The sequence below is a fragment of the Chelonia mydas genome, chromosome 12 (assembly GCF_015237465.2).
Source record: "Chelonia mydas isolate rCheMyd1 chromosome 12, rCheMyd1.pri.v2, whole genome shotgun sequence".
Lineage (NCBI taxonomy): Eukaryota > Metazoa > Chordata > Testudines > Cheloniidae > Chelonia > Chelonia mydas.
The window spans coordinates 16,081,286-16,100,794 of record NC_051252.2 but is presented as its reverse complement, the minus strand read 5'-3'; the positions used below and the strand labels follow the sequence as shown (position 1 = coordinate 16,100,794).

Below are 19,509 nucleotides of genomic sequence, written 5' to 3'. Positions count from 1 at the left end.
TTTTTTGACTGTTTATAGGTCTGACGAATAATAAAATCAAGCAATGTAATGGGAAAGAAAATCTCTCCCTTCGTCCTTTTAAGACCATGAATAGCTCAAAATTAAACTCATTCAGTGTCCTGAAGATCTGCTATATAAATCAGGAAACGTGTCACCAGGATTGCCCTATGGAAATATTTTGTCCATCTTCACGAGATGAGGTTTGCCCCAGCTTAAGGTTTTGGACCTTGAATGTTCGATATAGGTTGGCACTTGAAGAACTGAACAGAAAGGCACAAGTCTATAGGAAACTCCTAAAATTTCAGTTCATAAAGGACTCATGCCTTTCTGAAGGAGGCAGTTGTTTCTCACTTTATGCAAGGGATTGGAAATCAGGGGACATGGGTTCTGTTTTCAGCCATACCATGAAACCTCTGATCATGGGGAAACTTTTATGTGCCTTAGATTCTCCTTTTATAAAATGGGGATCTATATCTGTGTTTGAAAAGTACTTCGAGATTCTTGATGAAAGATGTGGCATAGATACTGAGTACTATAGTTAGCACAAGCTCTGGTTTTGCAATGGCTACAAGAAGGCCGTGCACCATGTAGCTTAAAGGTTTTGACATTCTAATTCTCCCATGTTTAGGCTCTGTCTGGAATATAAAGGACACCATTCCATCCAGTAGCCAGGCAAGCACAATAAATGCTATCCTGAAGATTTTCTCAGAATCACTAGTGGTGGATGCTGGTGAAACAGTTATTCACATGAAGGAAGCTGAAACACAAAGATTAAAACTCACTGCAGAGGCAGAAACTGAGGAAAATGTGGGTGATACAATAGACAACTCTGTATTGAATGAAGATGATGAAATGGAAGAACCACCCAAAGGAAAAATCAAAAGAGACAATGACATTTCAGATCTACTTCCAGTAAGTATGGCAGATTGTGGCTGACATAGCGCTTAGGGCAGTGTTATGCTTCTGATAGTCTTTGGTTAACTGTCAATCTCATTTTCCTGTAACTCATTCGCAGAAGGATGAAACTTTCCCAAAAAATTCAGCCTCAGACTCCTGGCATAGAGAATTTCATCCTGATCTGTTAAAGTTTGGCAAAGTTATAAGCAACTGAAAATGGGATCCTATAATGCAAGGTTCATCCTTAATTATAGGCAGAGCTACCAGGATGGTATCAGTGCTATCTCCTTTTCTCTGCCAGCTGGCCACCCAGACAGGAAGTAGCAGTGACTGCTGGGGCTGGCGCGTGGCTTCCCGCTCTTCCTCTACCCACCCCCCTTTGGCATAGGACCATCATGCTAACCCCCATCATGCAGCCACAGCCTCCCCATGGAGTGGGAGGCGAAGGGAGCCTTGGCATTTGTGCCTGTCCTGTGAAATTCCAACACTTACCCATGACTCTGCTGTGATTTTTTTTTTAATCCCTGCAGTTTACAAAAGGGCCTTACAACTAGACCAAATTTGGGCAGTTTTTCGTTGGGACAGCAAAAGGCATATGCCTGACACAAAGCCCAACCTTTGGCAAGTTTCAGGTCCCTGCTCCAAAGCATGGGGGTGCTAGACCTTTTCAAATGAAAGATTGCCAGAATTTAACAAGGGCAAAACAGTAGCCTCCTTCTCAGAAACCACCGAGTCATTATGGCTGAAATTTTTTAAAATAAATTCAGCCTGAAGCAGACACCCAGCCTGTCAAATTTCAGCCCAAATGGTTAAAGTTTATGAAGTAACTGAATTAATGGGAAGTGCCGGGCAACCTTAGTAGACAGTGGTACCAGTCACACCTATAATTCTTTTTTACAAATTATAAGAATTTGGACATATTGAAAAGGGGGAAAACGGAACAATTCTGAGATTTTGGCAGGTTTTGATGAGATTAGACCTTTCAGGATGATAAGTGATCTGTGTCTATTAGATAGAGGTTCTGTAGTCTGCAGAACGAAATACTAAACAATTTCTGAAGTTTGGCACACACCAGTATTAGTAGAACATTTGATATTCTCTGTTCTGTTAGTTTTTTATGTGACACCTATTCACAATTATCGTATTTTATCTGTTTTGGTTGACAGTCTAGCTGCTTTAAAACTAGAGTGCTATCCTCCAAAATCAAGTTTGTTTGTTTTCTATAGGCTGATAAGTGGGAGCTGAAACAAGTGACAGCCTTACTGATGGCTCAGCAGACAGCCCTGGAAATCATTGTTAATATGTGCTGCAGTGAAGGTATGTAGGCCGCTTTTTCATTATTACCAAGGCTTCCATTTTTAGTAACATGGCAAATTTAGTTGGACTGTTCTGGGATCTTATCTAACTTGACCTGCTAATCCTCCCATTCTTAAAAGTGAACAAACCATAGATTTGCATCCTTTAATGCCCCTTACTGTACATAAAGAATGTCAAGATATTAATTTCTAATCCTTTTTTCTATGTGTTTGACATTGCAGATTTGAAGTGTATCAGTTTCAAACTTCCCTCTTTGTTGGAGTCCTTCAGCAAAATTGTACACAATCTGAAGCCAGGTTTCCACTTAAGTTTCACCAGACTTAGCTATGTTGATTAGGGGTCGTGTTTTTTGCCATGACATAGCTGTGCTGTCAGCAGCCCTAGTGTCTGCAGTTATATTAGCAAAAAAGTGCTTTTCTGGTGTAGCTTATTTTGCTGGCTGAACACAGGAAAACTGTATCAGCTTTTGCTGGGATAACTGCATCTACAGTAAGAAGGTTTTGCCAGGCTTTCAAGTGCAGGCAGGGCCAAAGACTCAACAGCTATTCCGTCTTCAGTTAGGGGCTGGGTGCACTGCAGCTCAGGTTTCAGCTTTTTGTGGTGTTGCTATCCAGGCGCACCATCAAAGAGGGAAATTTGAACCCGATACCATTGATACTTCTACATTTAAAAAAAAAAGAAGGGGGGAATGTTTTAAAGAGTAATGTAGCAAATGTCTTTTTATGGCTCTGGAGCAGCAACTCTTTTGCTTACTCACTGAATGATAAAATCATCAATGGTTGGTTTTAAAAGAAATGGGACAACACCATTGAAATGTGCATCGTTTATCCTTTGGACCTTCTGTGTGAAGAATCTCAGTTTTTCTTATGATTGCAGCAATGCGAGAGAATCATTAGTTTGTTTTTAAATCGTGGTTTATATATATAATATTCTATTTTTTATCTCCATTATTGCTATAGGACTTGCTATAGCAGCTGCAGTTGAGCATCTCAGTTGCTTTCTTTAGATTTTAAATAATTACAATAACTCTATCTCTGTTTTTGTTAATCTGTGCACCAGACATTTTTCTTTTGCGGATATTAAGAACTTTCCCAGTTGTCTTGCAACTATTTAAAAATGTCAGCTTGAACTTCATGAAAGTAATTTCAAAAATTAACTGTCTGATAGAGCCTTTTTTAAATAGTACATCTTGACTTTCATTTTCATTTAATTTGGAGGGGGATAAATAAATAACAAAGGCTTTTCTAATCCCTTGTTTTGCTTATGAGAGTTTCCTGGGCAAGCCTGAGAGCAACACCACTAAACCTACCCAGGCCCACCTCTCCTCCCATCCCCTTCCTTTATGTGCGTAGATCCACCTCTTCAGTTTTAGATTTGCTGCTGTTACTGATAAACACTCTTCTTGGGGAAGAATATGTGGATAAACTCCCCCTAGAGCAATGCATGAAAGTGATGATACTAACCACTAACAAAAGAGAAACTGATTTATGCATGAACTTCTGTGCAAATATACCTAGTACATTGGAAAAAAATAGATTTTTTTCATTAATTTTTTGTTCTAGTAAACTTAATGGATATTTGCAGGAATAGTAGGTACAACATTTTCAGCTGGAAATGTGGTTTTCAGGTTGATAATGGCTCTTTAAGAATAACTTACAAAAACCTCTTTCCCCCCGCTACTCTCCTCCCCACCCCACCCCACCCCCAGTTCTTTATGTCCCAGGACATTCAGTGCTATTAAGGCTTTGATCCTACATTTGGATCTGTACGGAGTGTGCAGGAAGGTGGCTCTTGAGCAGAATCCTGGACCGTAAATAGGATTCCATGAGCACCTGGATCCACTTGCAGGATTGGAGCCTCAGTTTGTTACAGTAGATCGATCTTCTGCTGTGCAATCACATTCTTGTTATGGAGCTATCTTCTTCATCTTGCGCTGGCTTTCTTATTCTCTTTTGTTTTGTTCCATTTGTCCTTTAGTGTCTTTGCATCCTAGAATTATGGAATGCAACTTCAAAAGTGGGAGGAGAGGCAGCTTTGTACTGTGCTGACAATAGGAATTATATGCGCACAGTGTGGTTTGTGCAAGTATTTCACAGGGCTCTACGTACATGAAGCTTCTTTTGAAAACAGGCTGCTTTACTTTTAAAAGGGGGAGGGAGGAATTTTTTTTTTCCGTTTTGACTTCAGCAGTTAGTCTGTCTCTTCTTTTCAATCCTAGTTTATTAGTCATTCTTTTGACAGTTAATAAAATAATCAAATAACTGAGGAGTCCTTAACATGAATATTAAAATAAGTAGCTGAAACTTGTAATCTCTCACACTACTGCCCCTGACCATAACGTAAATTTGATCCCCAACCTACCCACATTTAGGTGATAACTTCTTAAGTAAATCTTGCTGGTTCTGATGAAAACCCTACTAACACCATATATTCCCTTTGGTAATTTCTACCATGTGAGAAAATCTGCACCTAATAAATGAAAGTCTTTTTAAACTGAATATCTCATCTAATGAACAGTAATTCATAGGATTTCCTCATTTAATTAGAAAATCTCTTGTGGGTAGCTGCATATACTGCTGTTTGTTTACTCAGTGTAAAATACAAACCCCTTGCATTACTACAGTACTATCCAGTCCATGATTAGACGGAAATAGGGTCTGTAGGAATTAAGAGGAATCCAGAGACAGGTGTTCATTTAATTTTCAGGTTGCTTAGGGACTAAGATATTTTGATTTCCGAACTTCAGCCAGTGTACTGAATTCAGACATACCCTGCTTACCAGGGGGCCCAGGGGAATTAGCTGAACTGGCATGAGACAGACTCCACACGCCAGGTCCTGGCTTCCTTTCAAGGGGGCATAAGGCAGGGAGAAGGAGTCGTCAGGTGGGGCTGCAAATGTGGGTTTGACGGGGAATCATCTGTAATGAGGAAATATATAAATATATTGTTATATATGTATATATGTAAATATATCCCTTGCCCTCTACAGATGCAGTCTTGAAATGAATAAAAATATACCAAGCTCAGCATTCTGTTCCATCCTGTAGTACTTGATAAATTGAATAAGCTTAACCTAAACATGAGCCTTTTATTAAAATAATTCATATGATATTGGTTTAAAGTGTCTTGCACAAGGCTGTAGGCTTGAAATGTACTAGAGCACTAGTTCCTAGAGACTATCGTGTAATATTTTTCTGGAGTTAAACTGGGCATCAGACACTAGTTTGCACACTAGATAATTCAGGAGTTGGGTTGTCTAGTTTGTGCGTGACTTCAGATTTCATTTTTAAATCTATGTTCTATTCTCAGATCCCTCTGATGACGAATGGGAAGAACTCTCCAGCAGTGATGAGAGTGATCTGTTTATGGAGAATTCCTACGATGAGGGCAGTGGGCAGCCCATGTCACCCCTTTGCCTCTCTGCTGAGGTTCATGCAGCACTCATGAACAACCTCATTCCAAAGAAGGTAGAACTGCTGTATATCATCTGATCACAACTCAAATTCAATCTTTTCACTGTGTTTGATTTAGACCCTAGTTTAGACCAACAAATTATTCTAATCCAACTACAGTACAGGAAGATTTATCTTTAATCAACCTTTAGCGTTTTTTAAAAATCCTAGATATATAGCATCATTCATGCAAGCTGACTTAACTTAAATAATTCTGTGGTGTAAATGGGACTAGAAAATTCCTCCAGTATGTCAGGAATGAGTCAAATATTGGGCTTTTCTGAAACTGTGCAGGATTTTTCAAGTTGGATATATTAAGGGTGACCTGCATAGAGAAAATGGAAATTGTACAAGCCATGGGAATAAATGCCAATTTTCACTCCTATCCAGGCTGGGGGAGAATGCCAGAGAGCAAACTGAAATAAATATAAACTTCTCCCCCTCCCCCTCTTAAATTGTTAATTTCTGTAGTCTACTTGCCAATTCTGAGTTTGCTGTTGAGTCCCCAGAACTCATCTTAGTAGGATTTCACAGGCATCAGAAAATATGAAACATTCATTTTTAAAGTGACTATAGTAAAGATTTTCTTAAACACTGTACACAGTACCTGTGTCTACGCACTTGGAGGCTCTCTGCTGCATCAATGCTTAGATCGATTCTCCAGCATGACTGTTCTGGAACCTCAACAATTAGCCTTTAACTAGTGAGAAGATTTCTATATGAGCTGTAAGAGAGGCAAAATAAACCGTCTGTGCTGACTACCCTTCACAGCCTAGATAGGGACAGGGTGGGTGAGGTAATATGTTTTATTGAACCATCTTCTGTAGGTGAAAGAGAAAAGCTTTTAAGCTCCACCTGAAGCTGGAGGTCACCTGAAGAAGAGTTCCATGGAACTTGAAAGCTTGTCTATTTCACCAACAGAAGTTGGTCCAATAAAAGATATTACCTCACCCATCTTGTGAGTGTCTTCCTGGGACAAATGTAGCTACAACAACACCGAAAACTTCATAGCCTAGTCACATCATATAACATTCTTTCTAGTCTACTAATAGCTCAAGATGATGTTAAACAGTGGCTGTTAAAGGTAAACATTTTTAAATCCAGCAGTTCCAGATAACTAGCACCCAAAAGTTTTAAAGGAGGTGGCTGAGGAGCTTGCAGAACCATTAACATTGGTCTTGGAATGCTGGGGAAGTTCCAGAAGACTGGAAGAAAGCTAACGTTGTGATTTAAGAACATAAGTACGGCCATACTGGGTCAGACCAATGATCCATCTAGCCCAGTATCCTGTCTTCCGACAGTGGCCAATGCCAGGTGCTTCAGAGGAAATGAACAGAACAGGTAATCATCAAGTGATGCATTCCCCACTTCTGACAAACAGAGGCTAGGGTCACTTCAGAGCATGGTTTTGCGTCCCTGCCCATCGTGGCTAATAGTCATTAATGCACCTGTCCTCCATGAACCTATCTAGTTCTTTTTGAACCCTGTTATAGTCTTGGCCTTCACAACATCCTCTGGCAAGGAGTTCCACAGGTTGACTGTGTAGAAATACTTCCTTTTGTTCATTTTAAACCTGCTTCCTATTTTTGTTTGGTGATCTCTAGTTCTTGTGTGATGAAAGAGAGTAAATAACACTTCCTTATTTACTTTCTCCACATCAGTCATGCTTTTGTAGACCTCTATCATTATCCCCCCTTAGTCGTCTCTTTTCCAAGCTGAAAAGTCTCAGTCTTATTAATCTCTCCTCATATGGAAGCTGTTCCATACCCCTAATTATTTTTGTTGCCCTTTTCTGTACCTTTTCCAATTCCAATATATCATTTTTGAGATGGGGCAACCAGATCTGCTCGCAGTATTGAAGATGTGCCAAATATGGTGCCAGTATTTAAAAAGGGTAAATGGGACATTCTAGGTAATTATTGGCCACTCAGTCTGACATTGATTCTGGGCAAGATAATGGAGTGGATGATATGGGTCAATTAATAAAGAATTAAAGGAGGGTGATATAATTCATGCTGATCAACATGGGTTTATGGCAAATAGATCCTGTGCTACTAACTTGATATCTTTTATGGATGAGATTGCAAGTTTGGTTGATAAAGGTAATTGTGTTGCTGTAATAGACTTTTGTAAGGCATTTGATTTGGTACTATATAACATTTTGTTTTAAAATTAAAACAATATAAAATTGACATGGTACATATTAAATGCAATGGAAGCTGGCTAACTGACAGGTCTCAAAATATAATGGTAAATGGGGAATCATTATTGAGCGGGTATGTTTCTAGTGGGGTCGTGCAGGGATCGATTCTTGGTCCTGAACTATTTTACATTTTTATTAATAGCCTGGAAGAAAACATAAAATCACTGAAAGTTTTCAGGTGACCCAAAAATTGGGGGAGTGGTAAATAATGAAGATGACAAATCGCTGATAGTGAGCAATCTGGATTGCTTGGTAAACTGGGCGCAAGCAAGCAATTAACATTTTAGTACGACTAAATGTAAATGTAAACGTCTAGTAACATAGAATGTAAGCCATACTTACAGGATGGGGGACTCTATTTGGAAGCAATGACTGAAAAAAGATTTGGAGGTTGTGGTGGATAATCAGTTGAACATGAGCTCCCAATGTGACCTTGTGGCCAAAAAGGCTAGTGCAGTCCTTGGATGCATAAATGGGAATCTCAAGTAGAAGCAGAGAGGTTATTTTACTGCTGTATTTGGCATTGGTGTGATTGCTACTGTCATACTATGTCCACAATTCCAGAAGGATGTTGATAAATTGGAAAGGGTTAAGAGAAGGGGCACAAGAATGATTAAAGGTTTTGAAAACATGCCTTGTGTAGTGATAGACTCAAAGAGCTCAATCTATTTAGTTTAACAAAGACGAGGTTAAGGGATGACTAGATTACAGTTTATAAGTACCTACGTGGGGATCAAATATTTGATCATGGGCTCTTCAGCCTAGCAGAGAAAGGCATAACCCATTCCCATGACTGGAAGATGAAGCTAGACAAATTCAGACTGGAAATAAGGAATAAATTTTTACGTATAGGTTATCAACCAGTGGAACAATTTACCAAGGGTCTTGGTGGATTCTCCATCCCTGGCAATTTAAAAATCACGATTGGACGTTTTTCTAAAAGATAAGCTCTGGGAATTATTTTAGGGAAGTTCAGTGGCCTGTTAACGGGAAGTCAGATGATGATCACGGTGATCCTTTCTGCCCTTGGAAGCTATGAATCTAGTTATTTTTATTCCTACCCTTCCCTGCCCCAATCTCAGCACCGGTTTCTGTGGTTAGGACAATTTTTGCTTTTGCTCTCTAGGCCACTTTAACAGAAGCAGAGCCATGACTCTCACTGTTTATTTTAAAATATATGTACATATACTTGGATCCTTCTCAAAAATACACCATATTTTGTTAACAGGTTAAGAGATTTGGGTTGTTAAAACTTGTTTCTAATTCATCTTTACAACTGATGCATCCCAGGAAAATAACTTTAATCCTCCAGTACTTAAAAGGACACCAACTTAAAAAATCATGTTTCTGGAACAATATTTCACCTGCTACTTTTACAAGTAACAACTCAGATAACTGTAACTGGCAATATGAGAAAAATATTCGTTTTAGTTTGTTTGTTTTATTTGACAGTGTTTTGGGGGTTTTTTTGCTTAGTCACTCTTGCTTTTTCTGTGTAAAGTCAGGTGAGTTTCCCCTGGGTGTGTAGGTTTTTCTTGCAGTGACAGGGAAGAGGAAACATTTTTTAAAATAAGAAAATGGGACTGTAAAATAACAAAAATTCAAAGGGGAACTTCAAGTTAGGTGTAAAATCTGAGACAAGTTTGAGTACATTTAAAAAAAAAATTGACTGATTTCACATTGAAGGTGTGTTCCTTTGTAATAAAAAGATCAAACTTCCAAACATTTTGTTCAGTGATAGTATGTACTATGAAGTCATATTGGGGACTCTGCCATTAGGGATTGGTGTTACCATAAAGATGCTTCATCTAACTGTGTCGGTGAAGTAGTTTGATTTCTTTCAAACGAGGATCCAGAATGACACTGGAGGATCTGAGTAACATCTGATTTTTTTTTTTTTTTTTTTTTTTTAGCCTTTCCTGTCATTCTTTGATAGTCTGATTTGCTCCCTCTTTGCTACCAAGTTCTTTGTGTGAACAACAGGAAGATCTTTGGAGGGTTCTCTGGTTAATCTTTCTGTCTTTTCAGCTGCGGGAATCTTACCTCAACTTTTTAACCTTAAAAACTTGGTATGAGGGATTGGCAAAAGTTATGGGTTGTTTATTTGTAAAGTGCCTTGCTCATTCTTAATTGTGAGTTGCCAAGGTAACATGCCTCATCTTGTTGTAGTAGTAGTCATAGTTTGGCAGTGTGATAGAATTGAGAACAAAGGGGGTGTCTACATAAGATAAACTGTGTACTCTGTCAAACTGAACCTAAAATATCTGGCAAGATCCCTGGATTCTGCAGCATTGTGGAAATTATGCAGCATATTTATTTTAAATTGTTTAAAGAGGTTTTCGATTAAATATGGAAACAAGTAATTTATAATGTAATTTAATATAAAAAATCTTTATATTATGCGAAACCCAGGGCATAACTTCATTGTAGACGTTGTCAGGAGAGAAGCTGGAGATTCTGGCAGTTGAGTGAATCACGGTTGGAGTTTTTGACATCTGGGGAAGCGCTGGAGGTCGTTTGGGATTGTGGGATAAATATACAGGTTAATGTTTCTGCTGAGTGATCAACAAAGAAATACACATATTGAATCTATTTCCCTAAGTTAAGTGTCCTCTCACCTTCTTGTCAACTGTCTAAATGGGCCATCTTGATTATCACTGCAAAAGTTTTTTTCTCCTGCTGATAATAGCTCATCTTAATTAATTAGCCTCTTACAGTCTGTATGGCAACTTCCACCTTCTCTGTATGTATATATGTATCTCCTTACTATATGTTCCAATCTATGCATCCAATGAAGTGGGCTGTAGTCCACGAAAGCTTATGCTGTAATAAATTTGTTAGTCTCTAAGGAGCCACAAGTACTCCAGTTCTTTTTGCGGATACAGACTAACACGACTGCTTCTCTGAAAGAAATAGCTAACATTAAACTGTCCTTCACCCTGAAAAAACCTGTTGCTGAATTTTTTTTTCCAGATTCTTGAAAAAACAGCTTTTCCGAACAGCGTTGCTGTAGACATCTGTATGCACAGTCCATCTTGGAAGCCATTAATTAGAAAGTAGGAATTTCTTTGACTTTTTTACATTTTCAGTGTATTAATGTAACACTAGATCTTCAGTTTCAAGATCTTTTGTACCACAAACATTGATATTTTGTGTGGTTCATCTTGGGTCACCCTAGAGAACTGGACCTTACAAGTCTGCTACATTGTTTTAATAACAAGATACAAATATTTACATGTAGATACTTTGTGATCCCCAGGTAAATTATACCCCACCTCAACATTGCATAATTAAATTAAAATTCTTTGTTTATATTGATCGTTTTTTAATTAATAGAGCCTCAATAGGCATATTTCTTTTATTTACTTTGTTCCAGAATGAACACAGTACAGTGCAGAGCTCTAATGTGTCTCCATAGCATTTTGTTAGTATCAGATGTGGATTGTCTTGGAGGAGCTTCAACACTTCAGTCACTTGCACAGCACCTCTCCCAGCTAGTTTTTTCTCAACCAGGTAAGTTTAAGGCCATAGTGTTAAAGAAACTTAACTCAGAAGGGTTTGATTGCTTCTATTATAAATACATTTTATACATAGCATTTCATTTAATACTAGTTTATTACTAATCTCCTCCGCACTTCTTTCCAAATGCAAGAAAACCTGATGTTGGGAATATGCTGCCATGCACCGAAACTATCTAAACCCCACGTAATCTACTTACCCAGGAAAGCTCTGATCGAATAAAGTTTTTGGAGTGTGTAGTATATGCAAGCACTAAAATATAAAGTGACTTAACCTGTGAGGGAGCCCCATCCTAACATGAAACCACATCTGTATTGGGTCATCACTACCTGTGATAGTGACAGTTTTTTCCATTGATCACATAAGGCAAGCTGTTGTCAGGGAGAACAGGACTTCTCCCGAGTATGTCTGAACAAATCTGAATTTGAGAGAATTCACTTCTCTGAAATGACATGTCACCACATTATAATTCAGGTTAGGAACCACAGGAAGCTAGTCCCAAAGTGATTTCCAAAGCTGAAACAAACTCAAGTATTTGCATACTTATCAAAATAGGAAATATAACAGGCCTCTCTTTCTCCAGGGCATAAGTTATGTGTGTATTTTTTGTGTACCACTCTTGAAAATGTATATCTCTAATAAATTTAATCATTTGCCCCAAACATTTTACGTTTAGGACTAAACATCAAAGCTGCTTATCAAATTTCCTGGAATGATGATGATTTAATTTGAATGAAGATGATAAACCTGTTGGACAATGTTCTTTTAAAACAGCACTGTTGTGGAGTAGCAAACTTATCCCTGTCTCTAAAAAGCTTCTGTGTTAATTCCACTGAGAGCTATTGTGAAGATTTTCCAGTTACTAATGCTGCTTTCAGATTGAGAGGTGACCAGTTGATAAGCAAGCATGCTGGAAATTAATAGTTTAAGGGCCCATCTACACTACAAGAACAACATTAGCCCATGATTCTCTGCTGTGGATAAGAGTATCTGATGACAGATGCTCCTAGCTGTAGCAGATAATCATGCTAACACGCAATTATTGTTGACAGGCCTAAAAACACTGTAGTGAATTATGTGGACTACTGGTATAAGTAGCTGTTCAAAGCTCTAGTCTCCTAACTGGGATAGGAATCTGTAAGGTGCCACAGCAGGTTTTTACTCTTGCAAAAGCCTGTAAATAGCAACAAAAGCACATTAGGGGAGAATGAAAAGTGTTAAAATACAGAACAATATGCATGCAAGAAGATGGTTGGTATTGGGGAGCAGTTGAGTATTCAGAATTTTGTGGGCACAGTTTGAGTCTTAGGTTTCCAGGGTTTATTGCATGCCAGGGGGAAACTAACAGGTGAACAAACATGTTCTTTGCGTTAACTGGGGAGATGTTAATATTCTGGGTGCATGTTGGAGCTCAGAGTCCCAGGAAAAAGACTGGATGTCTTATAGATCTGCTTAAGAGAGCTAGTAATTGAGTTTTAAAATACGCACTTAGCTCCTTTGCAGTGCTCCTCTTAGTGCTCCAGTGGTGCTTATGGTCTGAAATATTGTTGTGGGACACTTGTGCTAAATTTTCAGTTTGGCCTTAAATAGGCCTTTCTTTTTGCGTGCATAATTTTACACCTATGTTTTATGTCACTTAGAAGTTCTAGTCCTGGATTGTTTGGGAAAACTAGGACTTTAGACATCTGTGGCATAAGTTGTAGGTACAAATACACTTCTACCCCGATATAACAGGGTCCTCGGGAGACAAAAAATCTCACCGCGTTATAGGTGAGACTGCGTTATATGGAACTTGCTTTGGCCCCACCGGTTCTTTGTTCCCTGACCACCCCCTCCAGAGACCCCCATCCCTAATCACCCCCAGGACCCGATCCTACCCTCCCTCTCCTCCCCCCCCCCCCCCTCGCTCCCTGTCCTCTGACTGCTCCAACCCCTATCCACACCTCTTGCCCCCTGACAGGCACTCACCGGCAGCAGTGGGAAGCGGAGCAACACGGCCCCAGCCCACTCCACTCCGCCACGTCCCAGCCGTGGCGCTCCGCTTCTTGCCGCTGGTGAGTGCGGGGAGGTTGGGGAAAGGACGCCCTCCGCACTCACCGGCAGCAGCAGAAGCGGAGCAGCCCGGCCCCAGCCTGCTCCGTTTTCCTTGCCCCAGCCATGTCGCTGCGGGGGAGGGGGCAGTTGGGGAAAGGTCTCGCACTCACCTGCGGTGGGAAGTGGAGCGCCACAGCTGGGAGCTGGCGGAGTGGAGCAGGCTTGGGCCGGGCTGCTCCGCTTCTGCTGCTGCCGGTGAGTGTGGGGGGAATCCCTTCCCCCAAGCCCCCTCCCCTGAGCGACACGGCCGGGGCCGGGGCGAGGGAAGCAGAGCAGGCTACTCCCAGCCCTCCGCTAATCTTCCGGGCCACTCAAGTGTCCCCCCCCTCCCCCAGCTCCTGCCTCCCAGACCCTGGGGGGATAGCCCCTGACCGCGTCCAAGACCCTCTGCCCCTTATCCAACGCCCTGGCCTGGAACCCTTAACACGCTCAGAGCAGCGTGTTGGAGCTTTACCGCGTTGTATGCGAACCCGCGTTAGATCGGGTTGCGTTATATCGGGGTAAAGGTGTATGAACATGAAATTGTTGGCAGTTTCCACCTACAAAGCTAGAGGCCCAGTTTCTGAAAATCTAGGTTTTAACGTAGAGCAGCACCAATAGATGTGGAATAGAAGGAAATTTTTCTCTGCTCTCAGTGCAGAAAGTCTTTAAAATGATTTGAAGTTTGTTCTGACTCTTTGGCTTTGTGTTTATTTTTGAGCAGAATTTCCTACACACACTGAATTCCTGGAAGCCATAACTAGTGCTATGAGGGCTCTCTTGCAAACAATGGCATCAAAGAATATATCTCAGGTGAGAGATTTTTCTACCAAACGTTGGGCATTCTGGTAGATCGAGGTACAGTAAATTTACATCAGATTGTACTTGAATGGTTTTGAAAACAAACCAATCTTTAAAGAGTCTAGATTCTTGTAACTTGATGTTTAATGTTTTAAGCATTGTGACAGTGCTTATTAACACTGCTGGACTTACAGGTTTAACAAAATTCATCCTAATTTTTCTCGTAGATAAATAAGGTTGCTGAAAATAATATGCTCCTGCAGCGGGGGTGGGCAAACTTTTAGGCCTGAGGGCCACATCTGGGTATGGAAATTGTATGGCGGGCTATGAATGCTCACAAAATTGGGGGGTGGGGAGAGGATGAGGGGTCTGGCTGGGGGTGTGGGCTCTGGGGTGGGGCCAGAAATGAGGAGATTAGGGTGCGGGAGGAGGCTCTGGTCTTGGGCAGGAGGTTGGAGTGCGGGGGAGGCGGGCGGATGAGGGCTCCAGCTGGAGGTGCAGGCTTTGGTGTGGGGCCATGGATGAGGGGTTTGGAGTATAGGAGGGGGCTCTGGGCTGGGATTGAGGGTTTTGGAGAGCAGGAGGGGGATCAGGGTTGGGGCAGAGGGTTGGGGCTCAGGGGTGCAGGCTTCAGATGGCCATACCTCAAGCAGCTCCCTGAAGCCGCGGCATGTCCCCCCGTTGGCTCCTATGCTGAGGCGCAGCCAGGTGGGTCTGCGCGTTGCCCTGTCTGCAGGCGCTGCCCCCACAGTTCCCATTGGCCATGGTTCCCAGCCAGTGGGAGCTGCGGGGGTGGGGGCAGTATGCGGAGCCCTCTGGCTACCCCTGTGTGTAGGAGCCGGAGGGGGGACATGCCGGCTGCTTCCCAGGAGCCGCACGGAGCCACGGCACGTGCGGAGCGGGGCAAGCCCCCGACCCAGCTTCCCAGCAGGACCTCGAGGACTGGATTAAAAGGTCTTGATGGGCCGGATGTGGACCCTGGGCCATAGTTTGCCCACCCCTGTCCTAGAAGAAACCTTTCACGCTAATTCTGAGCCTGGTGGTTATTTCATATACATATTTAAAGAAAAACAGTTGGGCTAACTTTTTCAAAAACAAATGTAAAACCGAAGCTGTATCTGTTTGTGCAGCAGCCACAGTTTTTAACTTTTTGTGTGCTAAACTACCAAGGCTAGTGGTGGATTCTTTCTCGCTTGATAGCTTCAAGGCTGTATGCCTTTCTAGAAGATGTACTTTAGCCGTACAAGTTATTGGTTCATTATAGCGGTTACTGGGGGAAATGTGATATTCTTGTCAGACTAGATGACCTAATGGTCCTTTCTGGCTTTAAATGCTATGAATTTATGAATAAAGAGTTTCTGTAGTGTTTATTAATGGCTTAGAAGGAGTTATTGAAATATTTCAGGTAAATATGTGGCTTTTGGTTTAGGGCTTTTTATCTACAGAGACATGACAATGAGTCTCGAGCCTTTCTGGAGGAAATTTCTGAAGGAGTAAAAGGATAGTTTAATAATCTCCATGCTGATTCCATCTTCAGTCTTAACTTTTTTCATAATATACTGATGCTACTTATCTGCTATAGGTTTGTCTGTCTTATATAGACGCAAATGACCTAAAGATTTTTCTTTGAAATAGTGTTTCTCTGGAAATTTAAATTTGTCTGACATTTACTTTTCTTCCCTTTTTTTTAAATAGTGTATGACTCCTGAGCAGCTGATGACTTTATGTGAAGCAGGTATTCATAGCAGTAATATCAGTGTTAGAGTAAATGTAGTTAGCATCCTGGGAATTGCTGGCAGCGTGCTGGCAAAAGTAGAAGATACAGCTGAAACACTAAAGGTAAAAAATACATTGGTAGCAACCCCTAAACTGCTTTAGTGGAAATTACTTGCCATTGTTTTATAATGCCACGTTTTTAAAAATAAGTATCTCTTTTCAGATGATTGGAAAATTTCTTCTTGAGGTTGCTATGAAGGATTCTTCTCTTGTGGTAGCCGGAGAAGCTCTGGATGCTCTCTTTGATGTTTTTGCAGATGGGAAAGAGGCTGAAAAAGCAGCAGTTCAGATTAAATTGCTCCCTGCACTGAAAGAATTCCAGCCAGTCTTCAAAATGAGGGTAGGCATCTCACAAACTAGTAACCAGTCCAAGGCCTCAAAACACAGTGCAAGTTAACACTTGAGATTAATTTAGCTGCTTGTACTACCAGGAATTTTATGTGAAATATGCCCACATGATTTTAAACAATTCAGTGCATAGAAGAGAGCACAAAAACAAACCTCACTTACTCTTAGTATGCTTTAGATGGAAAGAAAAGTTCCTTTCTTGACCGTCAGTTTAACCAGGGGTATAAAGAAATAATCCCATATTTACTACGAGGCACCTTTGGTGTCTAAGTTATTGTCGATCTTTTTCTGAAATCCTGGTAAGTTGATTCTGCCAATTCCTCCATGGGTAGAGAGGGCCAAACATGGTTAACCTTTGAGAGGAGAGAGGAAATCCTCTTCTGAAACTAGTTTGACTTCTTGTTTTAATTTGCATGGGTGTCCAGATGTGCATATATTTATCCTGTTGCTGCTTAGTTAAGATAGTCTTAACCAGAATCCTTTACTGGTAAGTGAAATTATACAAGTGAAACTTCCGATCTCTCAAATTATTATTTTTTTCCTTTAAAAGGGGGTAAATTTTCAAAGCATTGTGTTGCTTTAGCCAGGTGACACCCAGTAGGCTAAAAGCTCCAATATACTTTTAAAATAGATACCTTTTTATTTCTGTAGTTTATTGCTAGATGGCCTAATATCTTTTAGCCCATCATTCTAGGGCACAACAAATTCGCGGCTGTCACACTCCACCAATTGACCCTTCCATAATGTGTGGGTGTTTTGCACTTCATTTTATTTCTGAGTGCAGTGCTAGGTGTTTTCCCTAAAATATCTACAGAGGATAAATACATGTTTATACATAAATACAGATTTAACTCTGAAGTCGGATACCAATAATAGTACTGGTCAGATATCTGGCAGTGACCTGTCTTCATTGTGGGGGGATTCTGTGTTGCAGTAAAATGTCTTATAGTATGAATTGCTAACCATTGTGTGTGTGCGCACGTGTGCTGTGAATTTACTGTTTTTGAATAATTGAAAGGCAGGAGCATCATATCCTGCCAGAGGGTATCAGAGGAGTGCTTGGCTGTCCTAATCTGAAAAGCTGCCTTCTCAATTGTGGGTGTGTGTGTGTGTGTGTGTGTGTGTATATAATTTTTTTTTTTTTTATTGCAGATGCGGAAAGAAGGAAAAGGACAGTACAGTACAGATCAGTTGTGTGTTCTTGACAATGTGAAAATGAATTTGAGAAGATTCATTGCCTATCAAGAGAAATTAGGGGGGGAAAAGACTACTTGAAACAGACTTTAAATTAAGGTTTTCTTTATTGATTGTCAAATATGTAAGTTTTGAATTCTAGAATTTTGGGGAGAGGGAGTTGTTTTTATGTTAACATTGCATTTCTTACATTATGTATATTTTATACTCTCTGGGAAGATGCAATATTAAAGCTGGATTAAGCATATTAAAGTATTGCATTACTTTGAAATTTCATGTTAATGCTTGTAAGAAATGGGGTTGCAATCTTGAGATATGTAAATACAGTTTACTCTCATTGTGTGGAAACCTTCATATACCCTGGCACAAAATTATACCACAAGGAATTAGTTAAAAAAATAAAATCACAGTTACCTACAAAGTTGAGAAAACCCATAAGAAGCCTAGATTTTTTTTTCAGATGATCTAAGTAGCGGCTGAATGCCTAAGAAAGTTAATGTGTACTGTCAGCTGTGTTCAAAATTGAAAGGACAGCTTTGGCGAGTTTCCTGAGCAAAGTATGATAGGTACATAGATTGTGATCAGCATTTGGACTTTTTTTTGTCCTCCGAGGCTTATCAAAGAAGAAGCTATGTCAAATTCACTTTCATCCAGTATAATAAATTCTTATATGACAGGTAATTATTGTGGAAGTTAGTTTAGAAGAAACCGGCAAAAGATATTTGGCCTGATTTTAACTTCATTTTGTGGGTGTTCAGCTTTCTGAAAATCAGTTCAATAGGCTTTACTTCCCTTCTGTAGATCCTACATTAAGGTAAAGTTTGGATTCGGGGAAGTAATACACCTAATAACAAATACAGCTATTTTTGTACTGAAATGTGATATAAAAAAGATTTTTATAAAAATTGTTGAACTGATATCTACTCAAATGTGTTTGTTAGAGATTTTAAACTGAAATGCCTGTAAAATACATTACCTATTTTTGAAGAAGTGTCACTGATTATGGATGCATAAAGACAAAGATGGACATTTATATATGAAAATTTTTTATTAATTTCTTAAAATGTATTTGTTTAATTCATGAAAACGAAAGTATCTCAAATACATGATGTAGAAAAATAAGTTTAGGGGATGTGTGTGTGTGTGTGTGTGGCTTTGGAGAACTGGGAATGCAGACATTACATCTAAAAACCAATCAGTTTTATTCATTATGTGAGGTGGGGCCATATTCAAAGACCAATAAAATTGGGAAGAATTGAACACTTTAAAGATGTCAAATATTGTATAAAATTTTTGGAGGGTGGGGGGGTATTTTTAGAGCTTGCCTGTTAAGCCTTGTTGAATGATTGAAACGGAATATTTGAAGACTTTAGTGTTCTGATGCTATTGTGCCAGTCCACAGAGATTTTAGTAGCTAACACTAAAATGGATTCTTCTAAATACTGAATATTTTAACTCTAATGATCAGATTTTTACCCCTGTCAGCCCAGGAGTTTTTACCAGATTCCAGGAATGGATGTATTTTGCTTTATTGTTCAGTGTCCTAGTCCCAGTGAGGAGAAGAAAAAATATATTAATTCCTCTGGAAGTGGAGATTTTATTAATGGCTTCTGTGTGGTTTTCTTTTTTGGACAATGTTGAGTTTGTCCATAGGAATGATTTGTATATTTACAAAGTGTGAACTAGCAGACTTTTCTTAATAAAATATTTTTTGCAGTAAAAGTTAGAGAAATTAGTGTTGAAAAATTAACTTGGTGGTATTCTTCAAGAATGGTTTAGTTCAAACAGGAATTAATTCGGGAAAGACCTGTGTTATGCAGGTCGTCATTCTGCATCCTACAACTCGGATGCCTCTGTGCTAGTCCCCTCCTGCAGTTTCTGCAGGCAGTGAGAAGCTGTAGCACAACCCATGCTATCCATGCCCCTTTT

At 40.0% G+C, this 19,509-nt stretch overlaps 1 protein-coding gene across 5 annotated transcripts in view; it reads left to right on the top strand.

Annotated features, from left to right (window-relative positions):
- HEATR3 (HEAT repeat containing 3) overlaps positions 1-19,308 on the top strand; it is a 39,114-nt gene extending 19,806 nt beyond the window's left edge. For 4 of the 5 annotated variants that reach the window (XM_027822132.3, XM_037877381.2, XM_037877380.2 and 1 more), the window contains exons 7-15: positions 629-912; positions 2,124-2,214; positions 5,524-5,681; positions 10,843-10,925; positions 11,246-11,382; positions 14,186-14,274; positions 15,958-16,101; positions 16,202-16,378; positions 17,539-19,308. In XM_027822132.3, the coding sequence (XP_027677933.2) occupies positions 629-912; positions 2,124-2,214; positions 5,524-5,681; positions 10,843-10,925; positions 11,246-11,382; positions 14,186-14,274; positions 15,958-16,101; positions 16,202-16,378; positions 17,539-17,661 (1,286 nt within the window). In that variant the 3' untranslated portion in view covers positions 17,662-19,308. Of the gene's footprint in view, positions 1-628; positions 913-2,123; positions 2,215-5,523; positions 5,682-10,842; positions 10,926-11,245; positions 11,383-14,185; positions 14,275-15,957; positions 16,102-16,188; positions 16,379-17,538 lie in introns of those variants that run through there. The other variant, XM_037877382.2, reaches the window with a different exon arrangement.
- Positions 19,309-19,509: the final 201 nt, after the last annotated feature.